We start from the raw sequence: 21810 nt of genomic DNA, 5'->3' as shown, positions 1-21810 counted from the left end.
CTCTGGAGTATAATACAGAATGTAACTCAGGATCAGTAATGTAATGTATGCACACAGTGACTGCACCAGCAGAATAGTGAGTGCAGCTCTGGAGTATAATACAGGATGTAACTCAGGATCAGCACAGGATCAGTAATGTAATGTATGTACACAGTGACTGCATCAGCAGAATAGTGAGTGCAGTTCTGGAGTATAATACAGGATGTAACTCAGGATCAGTAATGCAATGAACGTACACAGTGACTGCACCAGCAGAATAGTGAGTGCAGCTCTGGAGTATAATACAGGATGTAACTCAGGATCAGTAATGTAATGTATGTACACAGTGACTGCACCAGCAGAATAGTGAGTGCAGCTCTGGAGTATAATACAGAATGTAACTCAGGATCAGTAATGTAATGTATGCACACAGTGACTGCACCAGCAAAATAGTGAGTGCAGCTCTGGAGTATAATACAGGATGTAACTCAGGATCAGTAATGTAATGTATGTACACAGTGGCTGCACCAGCAGAATAGTGAGCGCAGCTCTGGAGTATAATACAGGATATAACTCAGGATCAGTACAGGATCAGTAATGTAATGTATGTACACAGTGACTGCACCAGCAGAATAGTGAGTGCAGCTCTGGAGTATAATACAGGATGTAACTAATATATAAATAAATAAATTATTATAATGATAGTTTACTTATTCAGATTTAGCAGAGATTCCTCCATCTAACATTTTATATTGATGATTTCTGTTTTTCTAGACTTACGAATGGCCAGAGAGGCATCCTCATAAAGAATTACAACACCAGATCGATCCTCCACGTCTCTAATGTAACAGAAGAGCACTTTGGCAATTACACATGTGTAGCGATAAACAAGCTGGGAACGAGTAACGCCAGCCTGCCCCTGAACCGTAAGTCCTGTGCGGTCACCAGGTCATCTCTGTGCTCTTATATATGGAGGATAACAGCTGTAATAATGAGAATGGGCAGAAATCTATGACTGCCCAAGGTCTGGACATTAAATCCAGTCTATGGCAGCCGGTATCCTGCAAGAATACGGCAGTCTAAAGTCTGTTCAATGGACTTCCACAATGGTATCCCGAAATCTGCAAACTGATGGAGTCCATGATTGGATCACGTCTGCAGCCTGCACATAAAATATAGCTGATTGCAGCCTGCAATCTGCAAAACGAGACTCGACTGCGGCATCCAATAATCTGCAGCTTGAAAGCCGACTGTGACTGTCTGTAGACTGACAATTAATTCTAGTTCATGGCAGTGTTTAGTCCAGTATATGGCAGCCTGTAATCTGCAGATTTATTTCAGACTATAATCTGCCGGCTAGATCTAAACTATAGCATCGTATAATTTATACATTGAACCCGGCCTTGGCAGCACGATATTAAATTTAGACTTTGACAACCTGTAATCTGCAAATTGTATGCAAACTAGAATGGATTTCAAAGGAAACCCTGATTGTGGCAATCCATACTCTGCAAACGCCACCTAATATATCAGTATTCGTCTCGTCTATATTGCAGCTTTGCCGCACCTCTCCCGCGTGGAGCGTTGGTGACATCGGCGTGGAATATCACAACTGCTCTATTAGACTAAAATATGTTACATTGGTGTAAATCTGCCAATTGGATTCTTTTCCCGAACTACCAGGTGCAGATATTTTGGCCACTAGGGGGCACACGTCGTAATGCAGAATACAATAGTCACTATCACAAGTAATCCAGCGAATATCTCCAGTGTGTGCCACGTGCCCAGACCAGTCCCATGATACCCGCGCACACAGGCTGCCAGTAAGGTCGCGGCGAGGTGATATTTTGACATTTACACATGCAAATAACCCTTGATGGATGGAGCGCGCCGCTCTCCATGTTTGTCTTTCATATCACTCTTGCATACTAATTGCAATTTCAGCTAATCTCCATTCATGGAATTAGCCTTTAAACTGTGACTTTTATATATGATATTGAAACTCCGCTCAGGGGAGAAAAAAAAAAATCTCAAATCCTTTCCCGTATTTTCTGATGAGTTGTTAACCCCTTCATTGCCAAGAGCATGGACATTGATGTAAACCTATTACTACTTGTGCAGTTGCCACATTTTTTAAGGATGTGTAATTCCCCCCTATAACCCTGCTTCAGCCCTTTCCAGGAACTGAACCCCCACCCTTCCAGGGAAGCCTTCCCTTCCTGGTATCCCCATCCCTGCCCTTTCCAGGATCCCCATTCCAGTCCTTTCTAGGAACCTCATCCTTGACCTTCCTGGAAATCCCACACCTGCCCTTCCTAGTGACGCGCCCCCTGGGCCAGTGTTGTTTGGGGGATACCCGGAGCCGGATCAGATGGGGGTTGTAGTCTCCGAGTGGCGGTGACCCGGTCCGTGCCCAGGGTGTCAAGCTCAGTGTGTGGCAGTCCTACAGATGTTGCTGGATGTTCTTTAGTGTCGACTACGCCACCCGTTGATTTGCGGTCACTACGGCCGCCGCTGCAGCAGGGTCCGCTGAGGCTGGTGGTGTGTGTGCAGCTCAGGTAGTATAACCCCCAACGGGAGGGGTATAGCCTCAGGGGGGTCAGTTGTAGAGGGTGGTGGTTGTGGTGGTGCAGTGAGAGTGGTAATAAGACTCCGAGTCGGGCTGTGCAGTTCAGGGTTTTACTTACTGCTGTTGTTCTGGTCACTCCGGCCTTGAGTGACCGCCCGAGCCGTGCTGCGTCCACCAGGTCCTGGACTCGGCCAACCCCCAGGTAATTCTGGAGCGTGATCCTGAGCTCCCTTTCTGACTTGTCCTTCTCTCTGGCCTTCCCCACCAGGGATCCACCTATGTCCGGCTCCCTCGGGCCTCTTGTTGGTAAAACCCTTGTCTCTGGGTTCCCTGACCCTATTCACGGTTTGCCTTCCGGGTGGATTTAGTGGGTGGTCGTGGCAGATCCTGCCCACGACCTCCGGTCTCTGGCTAAGGATTAGGGCCCTCCACCAGCTTGGGATCCGGTACCCTTGTGCCAACTCTTCACCCTCTGGTCTAATTTTGGATTCTTGGAGTTCCCTCTTCTCCCCCTCTGGGTCCTTCTTTCTCCTCTCTCTCTCTCTCTTGGCCTTGGAGCTGGCTGAGCTGCTCTGCTTCTCTGACTCAACTCTGACAGACTGACCCTGATCTAAGATGGTTCCCACCTTATATACTCCCTCTATGTGTGAGCTCAGGTGACCAGCACCCAATGAGCTCCTAGCTTTACCCAGACTGCTCCCCCTATCTGCCCCTACACTACTGGGATGTTCCACCCCCCTCCCACTCCAGCCAGGGACAGACACTGTCGTACCTGCACATTTCTCTAGTGGGAGTACCATTGATCTGTCCCCCGGAAATGGGATGTATGTAGTGTATGCAGCTATCTGAGCTCAGTTCCACACTCCATCCTTACCCGGGAGTGGAATATCACACCTCTGGCTTGAGGTGTAATACCCCTGTAGCAGCCGAATCCTCAGGGTGCTACATTCCCCCCTGGTAAATCACAGCACGTCCTCGGGCTGTAAGATATAAAAAAACATCCAAAACATACAATTTTTTCATAAACATAAACATAGAAAACATCATATATATATCATCAGCAATAAACTTTTCATATAAATAACATTCTTGTTCCTCCGGCCACGGTGCAACTTGTGACCGGGTAAAGTGCGACAGTCTCTTTAAGCAAAACAACAGTTTCCTATAAAACCGGTAGGGGGCGCCTTAGGAAGCGCAACTATATACAAGGGAAAGTATGGCCGCTCTCAGTCCTCGGCCAGGTAATGGGAATAGGGACACACGGGTTAACAGTTCACTCTTGTCCCAACGGGGACATATTTAAAGCAGCAACAGTTCACTGTACCCCGATGGGTAACTATTTACAGTCTCTTTACCGTACTTTAACGACGGCGTCCTCCTGCTCCTTCTTTATCTTCAGACCCGTCCGGGTCCTCTTGCTCCTCCTCACACCGCAGCTCCTCCTCCGTCAGGCGATGCACATGGAGGGCGTAGGGTCCTTTGTCACACTTGTGCCGGGTGAAGGTGACCTCGTCCCCTACGTACAGGTCACGACCTCTGTGTCCCTCCGGCAGATGGCTTTCTACGTCTCTGCGGGTGACAAAGACGTCGCCGGGGGTATGATGGTCTCTTATGAAGCCCCACCCATGCTGCAGGTTGAATTTAATCACAGTCCCGGTGGTACGGGGACCATGAGCTGCACGGGGATCTCTCCTGGTCCGGCTCTTCTGCTCCGCGCTCCTTATCTGTGCTTGCTGTTCCCGGACCCGCCTCTCTCTCCGCTCCTTCTCGAAGACCTCGAGCTGCTGGCGGCAGCACTCTGCACGTTCCGCTGCGGCCGCCCGAGTCTCCTGAGTGAACCCCATGAGGTCTCCTCCGGTGGGGTCCCACTCAAACTGTGCCTCCTCTAGCGGGGGCTGGGTCCTCCTGACGGGCTTCGGAACCGGAATCAGGGGCTCATCTAGGGGTCTTTCTTTCCGGAGTCGGGGATGGTGAAACTCCGGTGGCCACACAAAGGGCTGCCCATCCGGGCACGTATGCTGGGCGAACAGGTCCTCACCCAGGTGCGGTACTTTAGGTGTTATGGGCGCTGTGGTGGTAGCGGCGCCCGGGTTGACCAGGCCTTGCGACCAGGCTTGGGGCACGCTAAAGGAAAAGGGCACCGTAAGAACGGCGGCGCCCGTGGTTACTCGGCCCTGCGACCAGGCTGGTGGCTCCGCGGAGGTAGGGGGCGCTGTTGGAATGGCGGCGCCCGGGTGTACTAGGCCTTGCGACCAGGCCGATGGTATTTCCTGCTTTGCCGCGCTCAGGGTCGAAGCGCGTGACGTCACAGGGGTCGCGGCCGCGGTTTCCGGTTGAGGCCCAGTCTGCGGCGGTGACGATGCAGCGACGGGCACGGCAGGGGGAATTTCGGGCTCTGCGACGGGGAGCTGGGGCAGGCACGCGGTTTCCCGGCTCGGGGTAGAGACGTCCCCTTTACCTGCCTCCATTTGTTCAGCTCCCTTCTCGGCGCCGTCTCCGGCCTTGAGTCCTCCTGCACCATCCTCAGAGGCGGTCTGTCTCCTCGTCTCGGGTGGCGTGCTCCGCTGACGGGTTTCGGTCCGCTGAGCCATCTCTCGGCTCCACTCCGCCAACGTCTCTCGCTGCACCCGGGCCATCCTCCGTGCGAGGCCCTCCAGCGCAGTCTGTGCACACTCCCGGTCTCGGGGGAGCTGTGCCAGGACCTCCACTAGGCCTAGTGGGGTTGTGGCTTGTAGCAGGCTCCTGACCACTGGGTCGGTGCTGCCTGACTCTCCCTCCATCTCCGGGTAGGCTTTCTCTGGACTCCTCTCCAGACTTCTTGTCTCCGGGTGCGCTCTCTCCAGACTGCTCCAGGCGACACCCATCTTCGCTCTCTTGTTCTGTCTCCGCCCACATTGAGAGTGGTCCCGGGGCAACTTTGTGATTGTCAGTTCCAGGGGCAGTTCTCTCACGCTGATGGACACTTCCAGCATCACAGTCTCTGTTGGAGGGCGCGGTTTCCGCTTTTGGCGCCATTCTTCGACCTGGCCCACGATGGGAGGTGGCCTCCTGCCACCCTCTGGCACGCCCATAATGGCGTCCGCTCTTCCAAGGCGGGAAATCTTTGGAAATGGCGGGAATCGTCTCCCAGTGGCGGGAAACTCCATGGATGGCGGGAAAAAGCTGCAAATGGCGGACAACCGGCAGGAAACGACCTGTGATGGGGTCCGTTGGCGGGGACCCTCCGGAACCGGCGGGAGACTTCTTTTTAAGGTAACGGTGAACTTCTCTTCAGGCACGGAGTACCCGGTTGTTGCGGGCACGTTATCCTGCCGACTACGCCAAAGTTGACGCGCCCCCTGGGCCAGTGTTGTTTGGGGGATACCCGGAGCCGGATCAGATGGGGGTTGTAGTCTCCGAGTGGCGGTGACCCGGTCCGTGCCCAGGGTGTCAAGCTCAGTGTGTGGCAGTCCTACAGATGTTACTGGATGTTCTTTAGTGTCGACTACGCCACCCGTTGATTTGCGGTCACTACGGCCGCCGCTGCAGCAGGGTCCGCTGAGGCTGGTGGTGTGTGTGCAGCTCAGGTAGTATAACCCCCAACGGGAGGGGTATAGCCTCAGGGGGGTCAGTTGTAGAGGGTGGTGGTTGTGGTGGTGCAGTGAGAGTGGTAATAAGACTCCGAGTCGGGCTGTGCAGTTCAGGGTTTTACTTACTGCTGTTGTTCTGGTCACTCCGGCCTTGAGTGACCGCCCGAGCCGTGCTGCGTCCACCAGGTCCTGGACTCGGACAACCCCCACCAGGGATCCACCTATGTCTGGCTCCCTCGGGCCTCTTGTTGGTAAAACCCTTGTCTCTGGGTTCCCTGACCCTATTCACGGTTTGCCTTCCGGGTGGATTTAGTGGGTGGTCGTGGCAGATCCTGCCCACGACCTCCGGTCTCTGGCTAAGGATTAGGGCCCTCCACCAGCTTGGGATCCGGTACCCTTGTGCCAACTCTTCACCCTCTGGTCTAATTTTGGGTTCTTGGAGTTCCCTCTTCTCCCCCTCTGGGTCCTTCTTTCTCCTCTCTCTCTCTCTCTTGGCCTTGGAGCTGGCTGAGCTGCTCTGCTTCTCTGACTCAACTCTGACAGACTGACCCTGATCTAAGATGGTTCCCACCTTATATACTCCCTCTATGTGTGAGCTCAGGTGACCAGCACCCAATGAGCTCCTAGCTTTACCCAGACTGCTCCCCCTATCTGCCCCTACACTACTGGGATGTTCCACCCCCCTCCCACTCCAGCCAGGGACAGACACTGTCGTACCTGCACATTTCTCTAGTGGGAGTACCATTGATCTGTCCCCCGGAAATGGGATGTATGTAGTGTATGCAGCTATCTGAGCTCAGTTCCACACTCCATCCTTACCCGGGAGTGGAATATCACACCTCTGGCTTGAGGTGTAATACCCCTGTAGCAGCCGAATCCTCAGGGTGCTACACTAGTATCCCCACCCATGCCCTTTTCAGGAATACCACCCTGCACTTTCCAGGAACCCTGTCCCTATCCTTACTGGTAACCTGACCCTTGACCTTCCCAGAATCCCACACCTGCCCTTTCAGGGAACCTCACCCCTGCCCTTTTAGGGATCCAAACTATTGCCCTTCCCAGGAACCCCATGTCTGTCCTTCCTGGGAACCTCACCCTGACCTTCCCAGAATCCCACACTTGCCCTTCAAGGGAACCTTGCCCATCCCAGTATCCCCACCCCTGCCCTTTCTAGGAATACCACTTTTGCCCTTTCTAGGAACCCTGTCCCTATCCTTCTTGGGATCCTGAACCTTGACCTTTCCAGGAACCCTGTCCCTCTCCTTCCAGGGATCCTGAACCTTGAACTTCCTGCAATCCCACACCTGCCCTTTCAGGGAACCCCGCCCCTGCCCATTTAGCGAACCCACCCTTACCCTTCCCAAGAACCCTATGTCTGTTTTTCCTGGGAACCTCACCCCTGACATTCCCAAAATCCCAAACCTGCCCTTCCAGGGAACCCTGCCCATCCCAGTATCCCCACCCTGCCATTTCAGGGAGCCCACCCTTGCCCTTCCTATGGTTCCGCATCCCTGTCCTTCCTTGGAACCTCACCCCTTACCCAGTATCCCACACCTGCCCCTCCAGGGAACCTTGCCCATCCCAGTATCCCCACCCTGCCCTTTCAGGTAACCCACCCTTGCCCTTCCTAGGAACCCCATCCCTTTCCTTCCTGGGAGCCTCACCCCTTACCTTTCCAGAATCCCACACCTGCCCTTCCAGGGAACCCTGCCCATCCCAGTATCCCAACCACTGCCCTTTCCAGGAATACTACCACTGCCCTTTCCAAGAACCCTGTCCCTATCTTTCCTGGGAACCTCACCCTTGACCTTCCCGAAACACCACACCTGCCTTTTCGGGGAACCCACACTTGCCCTTGCCAGGAACCCCGTCCCTGTCCTTCCAGGGAACCTCACCCCTTACCTTCCCAGAATCCCACACCTGCCCTTCCAGCGAACCCTGCCCATCCCAGTATCCCAACCACTGCCCTTTCCAGGAATACTACCACTGCCCCTTCCAAGAACCCTGTTCCTATCTTTCCTGGGAACCTCACCCTTGACCTTCCCGGAATCCAACACCTTCCCTTTCAGGGAACCCCACCCCTGCCCTTCCCAGGAACCGTCCCTGTTCTTGCTAGGAATGCCTCCAGCTCACATGTGCTTTATATAAACCCTTCCCCCTTTCAGCCCACAAGTTACAGGGAAATCTGGAACAGTTGGCAACTTGTAATGGGCAGCATTGTCTCTAGGTCTGTTCCTATAATATTTTGTGCTTTGTCCTGAGATTTCTGTTTTTTATGTTAGCTCCTTCCCCCCAAAAAAATATAGTCAAACTCCTTTAAAATCCTTTAAAATTGTCTGTAGACCAAAAAAATAATTATTTAAAGGAGTTGTGAATATCTGAAAATACAAATAAAAACATAGACTCATCTACCACCCCCCTGCTGTTTCTTGTACTGCTGTCCATCTTCCTTAGCCAGCCTCCTCTCTTCCACTGATTGGCTGCAGCGGTCACAAGGTGACCAATAGGTGCATGGAGCAAACCTGGAGGTTTTTTGATTTTTTTTTATTTCAGAGTATAATGGGCTAATTCGTACAATATAAAAGGGATGGAAAACCTCATACTGGTTATGTACATACAAAAACAAGTTTCTCAAACAGCAAGAGTCACAGTAATCGTTCCTTTTTTTATTTTGTGGGAAAGTTTTTGAAGCACTTTGGAAAAGTTTTTCCGCGGCCTTTTGCTTGGACTTCGCCTTTATTTGATTTGAATTACATCAGGGTGCACTTTCTTTTATTTTTCTTTTTTTTTAAAAAACTCCCTATCAACACAGTGGATTTCCCAAAGAGATGAATAGGAACAGATTTTTGAAACTTTTTTTTTTTTAAAGTTGGATTTTGGTTCGGATCCATTGCAAAAAAAAAAAACAGGAAAAAAAAACAAAAGTTTATTCGTGGATCAGTTGTATAAATTCCTTTTAAGTGACAATGCCGCATCCGTGCATGAAATAACGTAGGACTTCTTCTTTCCTCCATCCCATCCCATATCCCTTTTGCAATTTTCTTTTATATTTTTATGCTTTTTTTTCCTCTAAATGGATGTTCACGTTGTTGCGTCTCTTCGGTAATCATATTAAATTATGGAGTAACTGCACATAACCGTTGTGTAAAACAAATGCTATCTAGGAGCCATATGGATGGGAACATTACACTGTCATCCCCTGTAATAGCGGAGGAGATAACGCTCGCCGTAACACATCCAGTCCCCCTCACCCCCCCACATTACGATGGCGGCAGCTACTGTAGGATTCGGGGGTGTCATCATCTTACCACCTGCCGCTCTCCAGTAACTCCATTACATGACGCCCGGGTGCGTGGAGAGAGATTATCATCACGTAACTCCCATTATCATACAACTCCCAGCCGGCGCGTGCCATGCATTAACCTTGCCGCTAATACACATTGACTCTGATGGCTGTCATTTTATGATCAAGGTCAAGTGCGGAGGAGCAGATATTACTCGCAGATGAGACGTCAATTATTAATCTTGTCCCACAGTTCAGGACGTTCCGGGGTTATCTGCGTATACGCCCTCGGATACACCTCCTATGTAGGATATTGGGGAGAGTAGTTCCCTCCAGTGTACTTTTGGAGTTCAGTCCAACACTGATCCTTCTTCCTAAAACAGTGGGTACGGGGATAATGGTCCATGGTGCGCCAAAAATCCCAACTGCGCGGGAACCAGCCCATTCTCAGATTCCTGCAAAACACGTTGCAAAAAGGTGGGATGTATAAAAATTGTCATTAAAAGGGTCAATTTCAGGGCATTTATGGGGTTGTCATTGGGTCAGAAAATGTCTTGCAATCATAATACACATCACAAAATAATTAGCAAAATGGGTACAAAGTACAGGAGGCTGTAATCTGCAAAACAAAGTTTATTGTTATAACAGCCTGTAATCTGTCAACTGTGACCATTATATGGCAGCCTAAATTCATCAAAATGGGTCCAGACTATGGAAGCCTCTAATCTTCCCTGACTGTGACAACCTATAATCCGGACAATGTATCTAGAATATGGCAGCCCATAATCTGCAAAAGTCAGTTGAAATGATGGCAGATAGATAAATAGATAGATAGATAGATAGATAATAGATGATAAATAATAGATGATAGATAATAGATGATAGATAATAGATGATAGATAGATGATAGATAGATAGATGATAGATAGATAGATGATAGATAATAGATAGATAGATGATAGATAGATAGATAGATATATGATAGATAGATAATAGATGATAGATAGATGATAGATAATAGATGATAGATAATAGATGATAGATAATAGATGATAGATAGATATATGATAGATAGATGATAGATAGATAGATAGATATATGATAGATAGATAATAGATGATAGATAGATAGATGATAGATAATATATAGATAATAGATAGATGATAGATAGATAGATAATAGATAGATAGATGATAGATGATAGATAATAGATAATAGATAATAGATGATAGATAATAGATGATAGATAATAGATGATAGATAGATGATAGATAGATAGATAGATAATAGATAGATGATAGATGATAGATAATAGATAATAGATGATAGATAATAGATGATAGATATAGATGATAGATAGATAATAGATGATAGATAGATAGATGATAGATAATATATAGATAATAGATAGATGATAGATAGATAGATAATAGATAGATAGATAATAGATAGATGATAGATAGATTATAGATAGATAATACATAGATTATATATAGATAGATGATAGATAATAGATAGATGATAGATAATAGATAGATGATAGATAATAGATGATAGATAGATGATAGATAATAGATAGATAATACATAGATGATAGATAGATAATAGATATATGATAGATAATAGATAGATGATAGATAATAGATGATAGATAGATGATAGATAGATAATAGATAGATGATAGATAATAGATAGATAATACATAGATGATAGATAGATAGATAGATAATAGATAGATGATAGATAATAGATAATACATAGATGATAGATAGATAATAGATAGATAGATGATAGATAGATAATAGATAGATGATAGATAATACATAATAGATAGATAATAGATAATAGATGATAGATAATAGATAGATAAAAGATAGATAATAGATAGATAGATAATAGATAGATGTTAGATAATAGATAGATAATAGATAGATAATAGATAGATGATAGATAATAGATAGATAATAGATAGATAGATAATAGATAGATAATAGATAGATGATAGATAATAGATAGATAGATGATAGATAGATAATAGATAGATGATAGATAGATAATAGATAGATAATAGATAGATAGATAGATAATAGATAATAGATAGATAATAGATGATAGATAGATGATAGATAATAGATAGATAGATGATAGATAGATAATAGATAGATGATAGATAGATAATAGATGATAGATAGATGATAGATAATATATAGATAATAGATAGATGATAGATAGATAATAGATAGATGATAGATAATAGATAGATAATAGATGATAGATAATAGATAGATAATAGATATAGATGATAGATAATAGATAGATAATAGATAGATAATAGATAGATGATAGATAATAGATAGATAATAGATAGATGATAGATAATAGATAGATAATAGATAGATGATAGATAGATGATAGATAATAGATAGATAATAGATAGATAGATAATAGATAGATAATAGATAGATGATAGATAATAGATAGATGATAGATAATATATAGATGATAGATAGATAGATAATAGATAGATAATAGATAGATAGATGATAGATAATAGATAGATAGATGATAGATAGATAATAGATGATAGATAGATAATAGATAGATGATAGATAGATAATAGATGATAGATAGATAATACATAACAGATAGATAATAGATAATAGATGATAGATAATAGATGATAGATAATAGATAGATAATAGATAGATGATAGATAATGGATGATAGATAGATAATAGATAGATAATAGATGATAGATAGATAATAGATAGATGATAGATAGATAATAGATAGATAATAGATAGATAATAGATAGATGATAGATGATAGATAATAGATAGATAATAGATAGATAATAGATAATAGATAGATAATAAATAGATAATAGATAGATGATAGATAATAGATAGATAATAGATAGATGATAGATGATAGATAATAGATAGATAGATAGATAGATAATAGATAGATAATAGATAGATGATAGATGATAGATAATAGATAGATAGATGATAGATAATAGATAGATAATAGATGATAGATGATAGATAGATAATAGATAATAGATAGATAATACATAGAGAGATGGATGGTGCGGCCACTTGCTCCTTGTCCCTGAATATAGTGATCTGTCAGTAAATAATCTTTTCTATGTTTTCTTATCTGTCACATTCATCCATTTCATACCTTGTTTTTCCCTGATTTCCGCCCTGTTGATTTTCCGTCCCTTTCTGCAGATAAGCCCCTGCGCTCCGGGATACAAACCTTCTCCTCCATTTGCATAAGCTTTTCCAGCCAACTGTCTCTCTTTATTAGCGGCGTTGCATTAATTCCTGCCTGCGCTGGTATTTAGCATATATAAGTGCTTACATTGTAGCCGATTTCATTAGAATATGGAAAACATCGGTGGCCACTTGAGGGAAACAGCTGTCCTTGGCTTTTATTCCTGGAGCATCCTTGGCTTTTATTCCTGGAGCATCCTTGGCTTTCTTCTCGGTGGATCTCGCGGCCTTGTTATATTTTACAGCTTAATTACACAAAGACGTTTCAACTTGAAAACCCGTGCAAAAAAGTATCACTGCAAGGAAAATAGTAAGAATGCTTCATAGGGTCAGCGACGTACCACCGGTATAACATGGAGGGTGACGCTTCATCTCCTTCTGGACAGTTTGTGGAACATTGTAGCTTGTTTCTTTATGACGCCTTTGTGACAATTAGTGACATTTTTATTAAAGCACTTTCCGGACAGATTCTGCCTGAGAACCGTGAAGAATAGCGACACGCAGATCAGCCTCATTGAATGTGGTTCATTTCTCCGTATTCCCATAGCAGTTTACATAAGATCCGTCACTTGCCATGAATTTGTATTGTATGCACCTGCTGTAAATGCCACCGTTCTCCTGAATCCGGTGATGTTTTTCTTTTCTTCCTGCACCGCTCCATTCCGGAGATATGGCCCCTTCTTCCCTGTATATAAATCTAGTCTTGCTAGCCAAGTGGGAGCGGTCCTCAACTTTTATTTGTGGGCGTCTCTTTTTAACAACCACACCCAGTTGGCTAACAATACTAAATTTACCTATAGAAAAGAAGGGCTCATATCTCAGGATTCTAATAATGAACCTCAATCAAATCTCCTAAAAGGGACGGAAATCTAAAATAAATAAATGTCAATACAGTAAATCCTTTCTTGCCTTATTTTCTATAGGGGGATGTTTCATAGTTTCCTAATGGGGTACATGCAGGAAGTATATAGTCATGGCCGAAAGTGCTGGCACCCTTAAAACTGTTCCAAAAAATTAGGTATTTCTCCCAGAAAATTATTACAATTCCACATCTTTTGTTATACACATGATTATTTCCTTTGTGTCTATTGGAACAACACAAAAAAAAATTAGAAAAAAGGCAAATTGGACATAATTTCACACAAAACCCCAAAAATGGGCCGGACACAATTGTTGGCACCCTGTCTAATATTTGGTTGCACCCTTTGGAATAAATAACTGCAATCAATCGCTTCCTATAACATCAGCTTCTTACACCTCTCAGCTGGGATCTTGGAATCTTCTTACAATCGTCTCCAGGTCTCTCATATATGAAGACATCTTCTCCCAACAGCAATTGTAAGATCTCTCCACAGGTGATCAATGGGATTTAGATCCGGACTCATTGCTGCCACTTCAGAACAATCCAGCATTTTGTTTCCATCCATTTCTGGGGGCTTCTTGAAGTATGTTTGGGGTCATTGTCCTGCTGGAAGACCCATGACCTCAGATGCAAAAAAGCTTTCTGACACTGGGCACTACATTGCCACCCAAAATCCTTTGGTAATCTTCAGATTTTATGATGCCTTTCACACAGTCAAGGCACCCAGTGCAAGAGGCAGCAAAACAACCCCAAAACATCTGTGTACCTCCACCATATTTGACTGTAGGTACTGTGTTCTTTTTTTTGTAGGCCTCATTCTATTTTTGGTAAACAGTAGAATGATGTGCTTTACCAAAAAGCTCTATCTTGGTCTCATCTGTTCACAAGACGCTTTCCCAGAAGGATTTCAGCTTACTCACGTATATTTTGGTAAACTGCATCCTTCATTTTTATGTCTCTGTGTCAGCAATGGGGTTGTCCTGGGTCTCCTGCCATAGCATTTCATTTTATGCAAATGTTGACGGATAGTTCACGCTGACACTGATGCACCTTGAGCCTGCCGGACAGCTTGGATTTCTTTGGAACTTGATTGGGGCTGCTTATCCACCATCCGGACTATCCTGTGTTGCAACCTTTCATCAATTTTTCTCTGCCGCCCACGTTCAGGGAGATTAGCTACAATGCCATGCGTTGTAAACTTCTTGATTATATTGCACACCGTGAACAAGGGAACATGAAGATCTCTGCAGATGGACTTGTAACCTTGAGATTGCTGATATTTTATGACAATTTTGGTTCTCAAGTCCTCAGACTGTTCTCTTCTCCTCTTTCTGTTCTCCGTGCTTAGTGTGGCACACACAGACACATAATGTAAAGACTGAGTCAACTTCTCCCCTTTTTATCTGGTTTCAAGTGTGATTTTCATGTTGCCCACACCTGTTACTTGCCACAGGTAAGTTTGAACATGCATCACCTGCTTGAAACAAAGTTGTTTACCCACAATTTTGGAAAGGTATCAACAATTTTGTCCTGCCCATTTTTGGGGTTTTGTGTGAAATTATGCCCAATTTTTTTTTTATAACAAAACATGTGTAATTGCAATAATTTTCTGGGAGAATTACTTCACTTTCTGGAACAATTTCAAGGGTGCCAACACTTTCGGCCATGACTGTATCTCTTGTAACCTTAGATAGGTTTCCTAAAACTAAGCAAGTTCTAACATTGAATATTTCTGAAAAATATCAAACAATTCTGTTAAATATTTGCTCATTTTGCTACTTTTTTGCTATAATTTATTCCATTCCGGCAGAGGTGTTAATTACTGTTTATGCCTTAAAGACCCAAGGCGTCATTTTCCTGACACATTTTGGCCGGGCTGACCTCACTTTGATTGGCACATTACTTATTCCAAATCAGTCGTTAACACTTGCAGCACGGAAGTAAAAAGGTCAAAGTGGAAAAAATAAATAAATAGATAAAAAAATTGATGAATAAATCATGAATACAAATAAAGAGATTTCAGGAAATGAGCAAATCATTATTACATCTTTATTGTTCCACGAGATGGATGTTTTTTTGCCTGGACAAATAATTCAATTAATTAGCAAATGTAAAATGAAGAACTAATAGGGAATCGTTATTTTCGGCGGCGGTGTTAAGCAGCCGGCTTTGCTTTGTTTGTATAAATAATCAGGTTGGCCTAATTTGAGATGATGCAGCGAACAGCCGCGAGAAGACGAAAGCGATGAGGGGGTATAAAGCGCTTAGTCTATATTTGTTGTATTCACATCAAGGGAGATCTGGAGCCTTTCAGGTGGAGTCCTTAGGAATACACATCTTTCAGAAACAGGAAGTGCGAGCGCGGCTGCATCGCTGCGAGCATTAGAAGCTGCGGCGCGCGTTGTGTTCTTTTCTTGTGCTGTTTTTATTGAAGTTCAGCAAATAAAAAGAGCAAGGGAAAGATGCAAGAACCATGAAAAAGCCCTGACTTCAGCACAGCCACTATTTATATTAAAAGAAGATCAAAAATTCCCCAAAATTTCTGCAAAAATCCACTGTCGGTTTCACTAACAAGATGCATCTTTAGCGATGCTAAGAACGCTAATCCATGGCCCCATTAGAGCACAGATCTGTGGATGCCTCTGCTGTGCAGTACCATGATCTTGCCATGAATGTCTGAAGAACACATCCATTGGCTGGAAGCATAAAGAACACCATGTGGAGCACATATCCTCCCTGCGGCTCCATGCTCCACACGTCCTCCCTGCGGCTCCATGCTCCACACATCTTCCCTGCTGCTCCCTGCTCCACATGTCCTCCCTGCGGCTCCATGCTCCACACGTCCTCCTTATGGCTCCATGCTCCACACGTCCTCCCTGCGGCTCCATGCTCCACATGACCTCACTGTGGCTCCATGCTCCACATGTCCTACCTGCGGCTCCCTGCTCCACACATCCTCCCTGCAGCTCCCTGCTCCACACATCCTCCCTGCAGCTCCCTGCTCCATACGTCCTCCCTGTGGCTCCCTGCTCCACACATCCTCCCTGTGGCTCCCTGCTCCACACGTCCTTCCTGCAGCTCCCTGTTCCACACATCCTCACTGTGGCTCCCTGCTCCACATGTCCTCCCTGTGGCTCCCTGCTCCACACATCCTCCCTGCAGCTCCCTGCTCCACACGTCCTTCCTGCAGCTCCCTGTTCCACACATCCTCACTGTGGCTCCCTGCTCCACATGTCCTCCCTGTGGCTCCCTACTCCACACATCCTCCCTGTGGCTCCCTGCTCCACACGTCCTTCATGCGGCTCCCTGCTCCACACGTCCTCCCTGCGGCTCCCTGCTCCATACGTCCTCCCTGCGGCTCCCTGCTCCACACGTCCTTCCTGCGGCTCCCTGCTCCACACGTCCTTCCTGCAGCTCCCTGTTCCACACATCTTCACTGTGGCTCCCTGCTCCACATGTCCTCCCTGTGGCTCCCTACTCCACACGTCCTCCCTGCAGCTCCCTGCTCCACACGTCCTTCCTGCAGCTCCCTGTTCCACACATCCTCACTGTGGCTCCCTGTTCCACACATCCTCACTGTGGCTCCCTGTTCCACATGTCCTCCCTGTGGCTCCCTACTCCACACAGCCTCCCTGTGGCTCCCTGCTCCACACGTCCTCCCTGCGGCTCCCTGCTCCACATGTCTTCACTGTGGCTCCTTGCTCCACAGCAGCATCCTCTCCTTGTGCGCCACATGCCGCTTTTATACTTTCGATTTTCAGCCTGTAGTCAAATGTATCAGCACTGGTTTTAGGACATTTAAGTCCCAACCCAGAATGGCCCCCAAACCCACTGGAACCACCCAACTCCCACTTTTGGATGGGGCTTACACAGCGGGGTAGCATGGGTTGTCAGCACCCAGAATACAGCAAGTATTGCACCCACAACACAGTAATAGTGCCCTCTGAATGCCCCCTTAAGACAGACAATACCTCTGACTACCCCTGTAAAACAGTTAATGCCACCTGAGTGCCCCATAAAATAGATAATGTCCCAAGTGCCCCATAAAACAAATGTCACCTGAGTGCCCCCATAAAGTAAATAATACCCCAATTGACCCATAAAACAGATAATGCTCCCAGAGTGCCACCATAGAACAGATAATGCCACCTGCGTGCCCCCATAAAACATGTAATGCCCCCTGAGTGCCCCCATAGAACAGATAATGCCCCCTGAGTGCCCCCCATAGAACAAATAATACCCTCTTTACAAAGTACTAATACCCATCTGGTGCCCTCTTTAAAAGTAATAATGCCACCTTTGTGCCGCCCCCATGCTACACCAATGGGTTGACATAAACCACGCTTCTTTCTGGCTTGGAGCTGCCCCCAGGATCGTGCACTGCTGGCAGCTGCGCCTGCGGTCGGTCACTCCATGGGGTCAATTTGTCTGAATGAATGACCAATCACAGCGCAGCGTTCGCTGTACTTTTCAGGCGCTTTGTACGTGGATCTGTGTATGTCTGCAGCCTTGGGGGAACGTTGATGTCTTTTTCTGGAGTAATGCGAACTGGACAGAAGAATATTGGGAAGCTCTGCTCTGTACAGCAACAAACGTCATAATGCAGAATCCGGACGGTGCAAGCTTCTTAATGAATTTTGTGGCGTTTGGCGGCACAATACGGCCCTGTAAACTGTTATTAGTGTTGTATTGGGCTATGTTCACACGTTGTGTTTTTGCTGTATTTTTTTTCCATAGGAAAAACCTCTCTTGGCAGTAAAAAAGCTACTTACAAAAAGCAGGTTTTGCTGGGTTCTTTGCTGCATATCTGCTTTCATTTTTGCAGCATTTTTTGCCGCGTTTTTATTGTCTCTTGTGCATGCTGATAAAGTTTAGGGCGCCAAAACAAAAGATGATGCAACTTCAGTAGGTTTTTCCACCAAAAATTCAGCAAAACCTGATACCTGTGTTTTTTTGCTGCGTTTTTTGCACTTACTCATTGCTTTCTATGACTGAAAAAAAGCTCTGAAAGGAGTGACATGCTGCAGTTTGCAAAAACGCGGCAGTTTTCCAAATCAGTCAGGAAAAAAAAATCAATGTGTGTGGATGAGATTTCTGAAATCTCATAGCTTTTGCTGCTACTGTAAAACGCAGCTTAAAATTTGCATTAAAAAAATCAGCAAAAACACATGTGAACTTGGCCTTACGGTTCTATGGAACCCATAACCTGTATCCTCACAGCTGTAATATTGCCACATTTATCATCCTTAAACCCTCCGCACAGTCGCATTAATAGAATGGTAGAATGGCCTAAAGCATGCCATAAAAATGCTCCGAAAACTGCAGTCAGTCCCCAAAAAGTTGGATTTTTTGGAGACGGTGATAGTAAAAACACAGGATAAATCTCTGGTTAATATAAGCTATTATACGTGAAGTGGTCTCCAGGTCTACGATATTGATGACTTATTCTTAGTATAGAAACAAGAGAATACAGCAGCCTCTGTAAGCGCTGAGATGTATCCAAACATTGATTAATTTCAGATTTAAAATGCATAACTGCGATATAGAAAATACTTACAAAAACGAACTGGCCAATTCACGTGAGCCCATCAACCACGGCAAGGTGACCTTTCTTTTAAATCTCATATCTTCAATGTTTGGATACATGTTAGTACTTATAGAGACGGCTGTATTCTCTTGTTTGTATGTTGTGCAATCATGGCAGCTTGCACCTGTTCACACTAGCTTTATTCTGTAAGGAGGTTGTGGTCAGTTTTCTTTTTATTCTTTTGTATAGGTCATCAATATAAGATTAGTGAGAGTCCGACATCCAAAATCTCCACCGATCATCTGATTGCTGCTCCTGCGGGGGCCGGAGGTTCACAGTGTGCGGAGGCAGAGCTCTGTAGCGCCGTACACTGCGTAGTGGCCGTTCTCAGTACTGCAGCTTGGGTTGTGGATCCTGCTAATCTGAAATTGATGGTCTATAGTTCATCAATATAATATTCCTAGACAACTCCAAGGGCTATCAGGACACCCGGTTTTCTCAGGAGTTCTCCCAGGATTTCGTACAGTCCTTGGACACGCGGTTAATACCCCCGTTGCTGGATCACTCCTGCCATATAACGATATCTGTGTCCTGTAACAGAGCAGAGAGCGACGGGCTCCCTGCTCCACCACTCTCTCCGGCAGCCACCAGATACCGGACTGTGGTCTTCCAGATGTCGGGGGTCACACAGGGGATGTCAGGCAGCATGAGGGCACCACGTCATCTCACCGTCTGTGCCCGCCTGCGAGGTCCAGAGGGGAACGAAGAGGCCACCACTGTTCACCGTGAGAATGGGGTCAGAAGAGTTTGCTTTTATATTTATTGCCAGGGGCACAGAAGGGGCACTGTTACTATATAGGGCCATAGATGGGGCACAAATACTATATGGAGACACAAAGGAGGCACAAATACTATATGGAGGAGCAGAGGAGGCACAAATACTATATGGAGGAACAGAGGAGGCACAAATACTATAAGGAGGAACAGAGGAGGCACAAATACTATATGGAGGAACAGAGGAGGCACAAATACTATATGGAGGCACAGAGGAGGCACAAATACTATATAGGGCCATAGAGGGGGCACAAATACTATATGGAGACACAAAGGGAGCAAAAATACTATATGGAGGAACAGAGGAGGCGCAAATACTATATGGAGGAACAGAGGAGGCACAAATACTATATAGGGCCATAGAGGGGGCACAAATACTATATGGAGACACAAAGGGGGCACAGATACTATATGGAGGAACAGAGGAGGCACAAATACTATATGGAGGAACAGAGGGGGCACAAATACTATATGGAGACACAGAGGAGGCACACATACTATATGGAGGCACAGAGGAGGCACAAATACTATATGGAGGAACAGAGGAGGCACAAATACTATATGGAGGAACAGAGGGGGCACAAATACTATATGGAGACACAGAGGAGGCACACATACTATATGGAGGCACAGAGGAGGCACAAATACTATATGGAGGCACAGAGGAGGCACACATACTATATGGAGGCACAGAGGAGGCACAAATACTATATGGAGGAACAGAGGAGGCACAAATACTATATGGAGGAACAGAGGAGGCACAAATACTATATGGAGGAACAGAGGGGGCACAAATACTATATGGAGGAACAGAGGAGGCACTAATACTATAAGGAGGAACAGAGGAGGCACAAATACTATATGGAGGAACAGAGGAGGCACAAATACTATATGGAGACACAAAGGGAGCACAAATACTATATGGAGGAACAGAGGAGGCGCAAATACTATATGGAGGAGCAGAGGAGGCACAAATACTATATGGAGGAACAGAGGAGGCACAAATACTATATGGAGGAACAGAGGAGGCACAAATACTATATGGAGACACAAAGGGAGCACAAATACTATATGGAGGCACAAATACTATATGGAGGAGCAGAGGAGGCACAAATACTATATGGAGGAACAGAGGAGGCACAAATACTATATGGAGGAACAGAGGAGGCGCAAGTACTATATGGAGGAGCAGAGGAGGCGCAAATACTATATGGAGGAACAGAGGGGGCACTAATACTATAAGGAGGAACAGAGGAGGCACAAATACTATATGGAGGAACAGAGGAGGCACAAATACTATATGGAGGAACAGAGGAGGCACAAATACTATAAGGAGGAACAGAGGAGGCACAAATACTATATGGAGGAACAGAGGAGGCACAAATACTATATGGAGGCACAGAGGAGGCACAAATACTATAAGGAGAAACAGAGGAGGCACAAATACTATATGGAGGAACAGAGGAGGCACAAATACTATATGGAGACACAAAGGGAGCACAAATACTATATGGAGGAACAGAGGAGGCGCAAATACTATATGGAGGAACAGAGGAGGCACAAATACTATATGGAGGCACAGAGGGGGCACAAATACTATATGGAGGCACAGAGGAGGCACAAATACTATATGGAGGAACAGAGGAGGCACAAATACTATATGGAGACACAAAGGGAGCACAAATACTATATGGAGGAACAGAGGAGGCACAAATACTATATGGAGGAACAGAGGAGGCACAAATACTATATGGAGGAACAGAGGGGGCACAAATACTATATGGAGGCACAAATACTATATGGAGGAGCAGAGGAGGCACAAATACTATATGGAGGAACAGAGGAGGCACAAATACTATATGCAGGAACAGAGGAGGCACAAATACCATATGGAGGAACAGAGGAG

General features: G+C 45.5%; 1 protein-coding gene across 2 annotated transcripts in view; it reads left to right on the top strand.

The window, feature by feature from the left end:
• NEGR1 (neuronal growth regulator 1) overlaps positions 1-21810 on the top strand; it is an 897440-nt gene that overhangs the window by 683454 nt on the left and 192176 nt on the right. For both annotated transcript variants that reach the window (XM_073643895.1, XM_073643896.1), the window contains exon 6: positions 754-905. In XM_073643895.1, coding sequence (XP_073499996.1) covers positions 754-905 — 152 coding nt within the window. The remainder of the gene's footprint in view (positions 1-753; positions 906-21810) is intronic.

This window comes from Phyllobates terribilis, unplaced genomic scaffold (genome assembly GCF_046119375.1).
Source record: "Phyllobates terribilis strain yellow unplaced genomic scaffold, ASM4611937v1 Scaffold_8__6_contigs__length_399053987, whole genome shotgun sequence".
Classification (NCBI taxonomy): Eukaryota; Metazoa; Chordata; class Amphibia; order Anura; family Dendrobatidae; genus Phyllobates; species Phyllobates terribilis.
The sequence above is the reverse complement of the archived record's forward strand: the minus strand, read 5'-3'. Positions and strand labels throughout refer to the sequence as shown.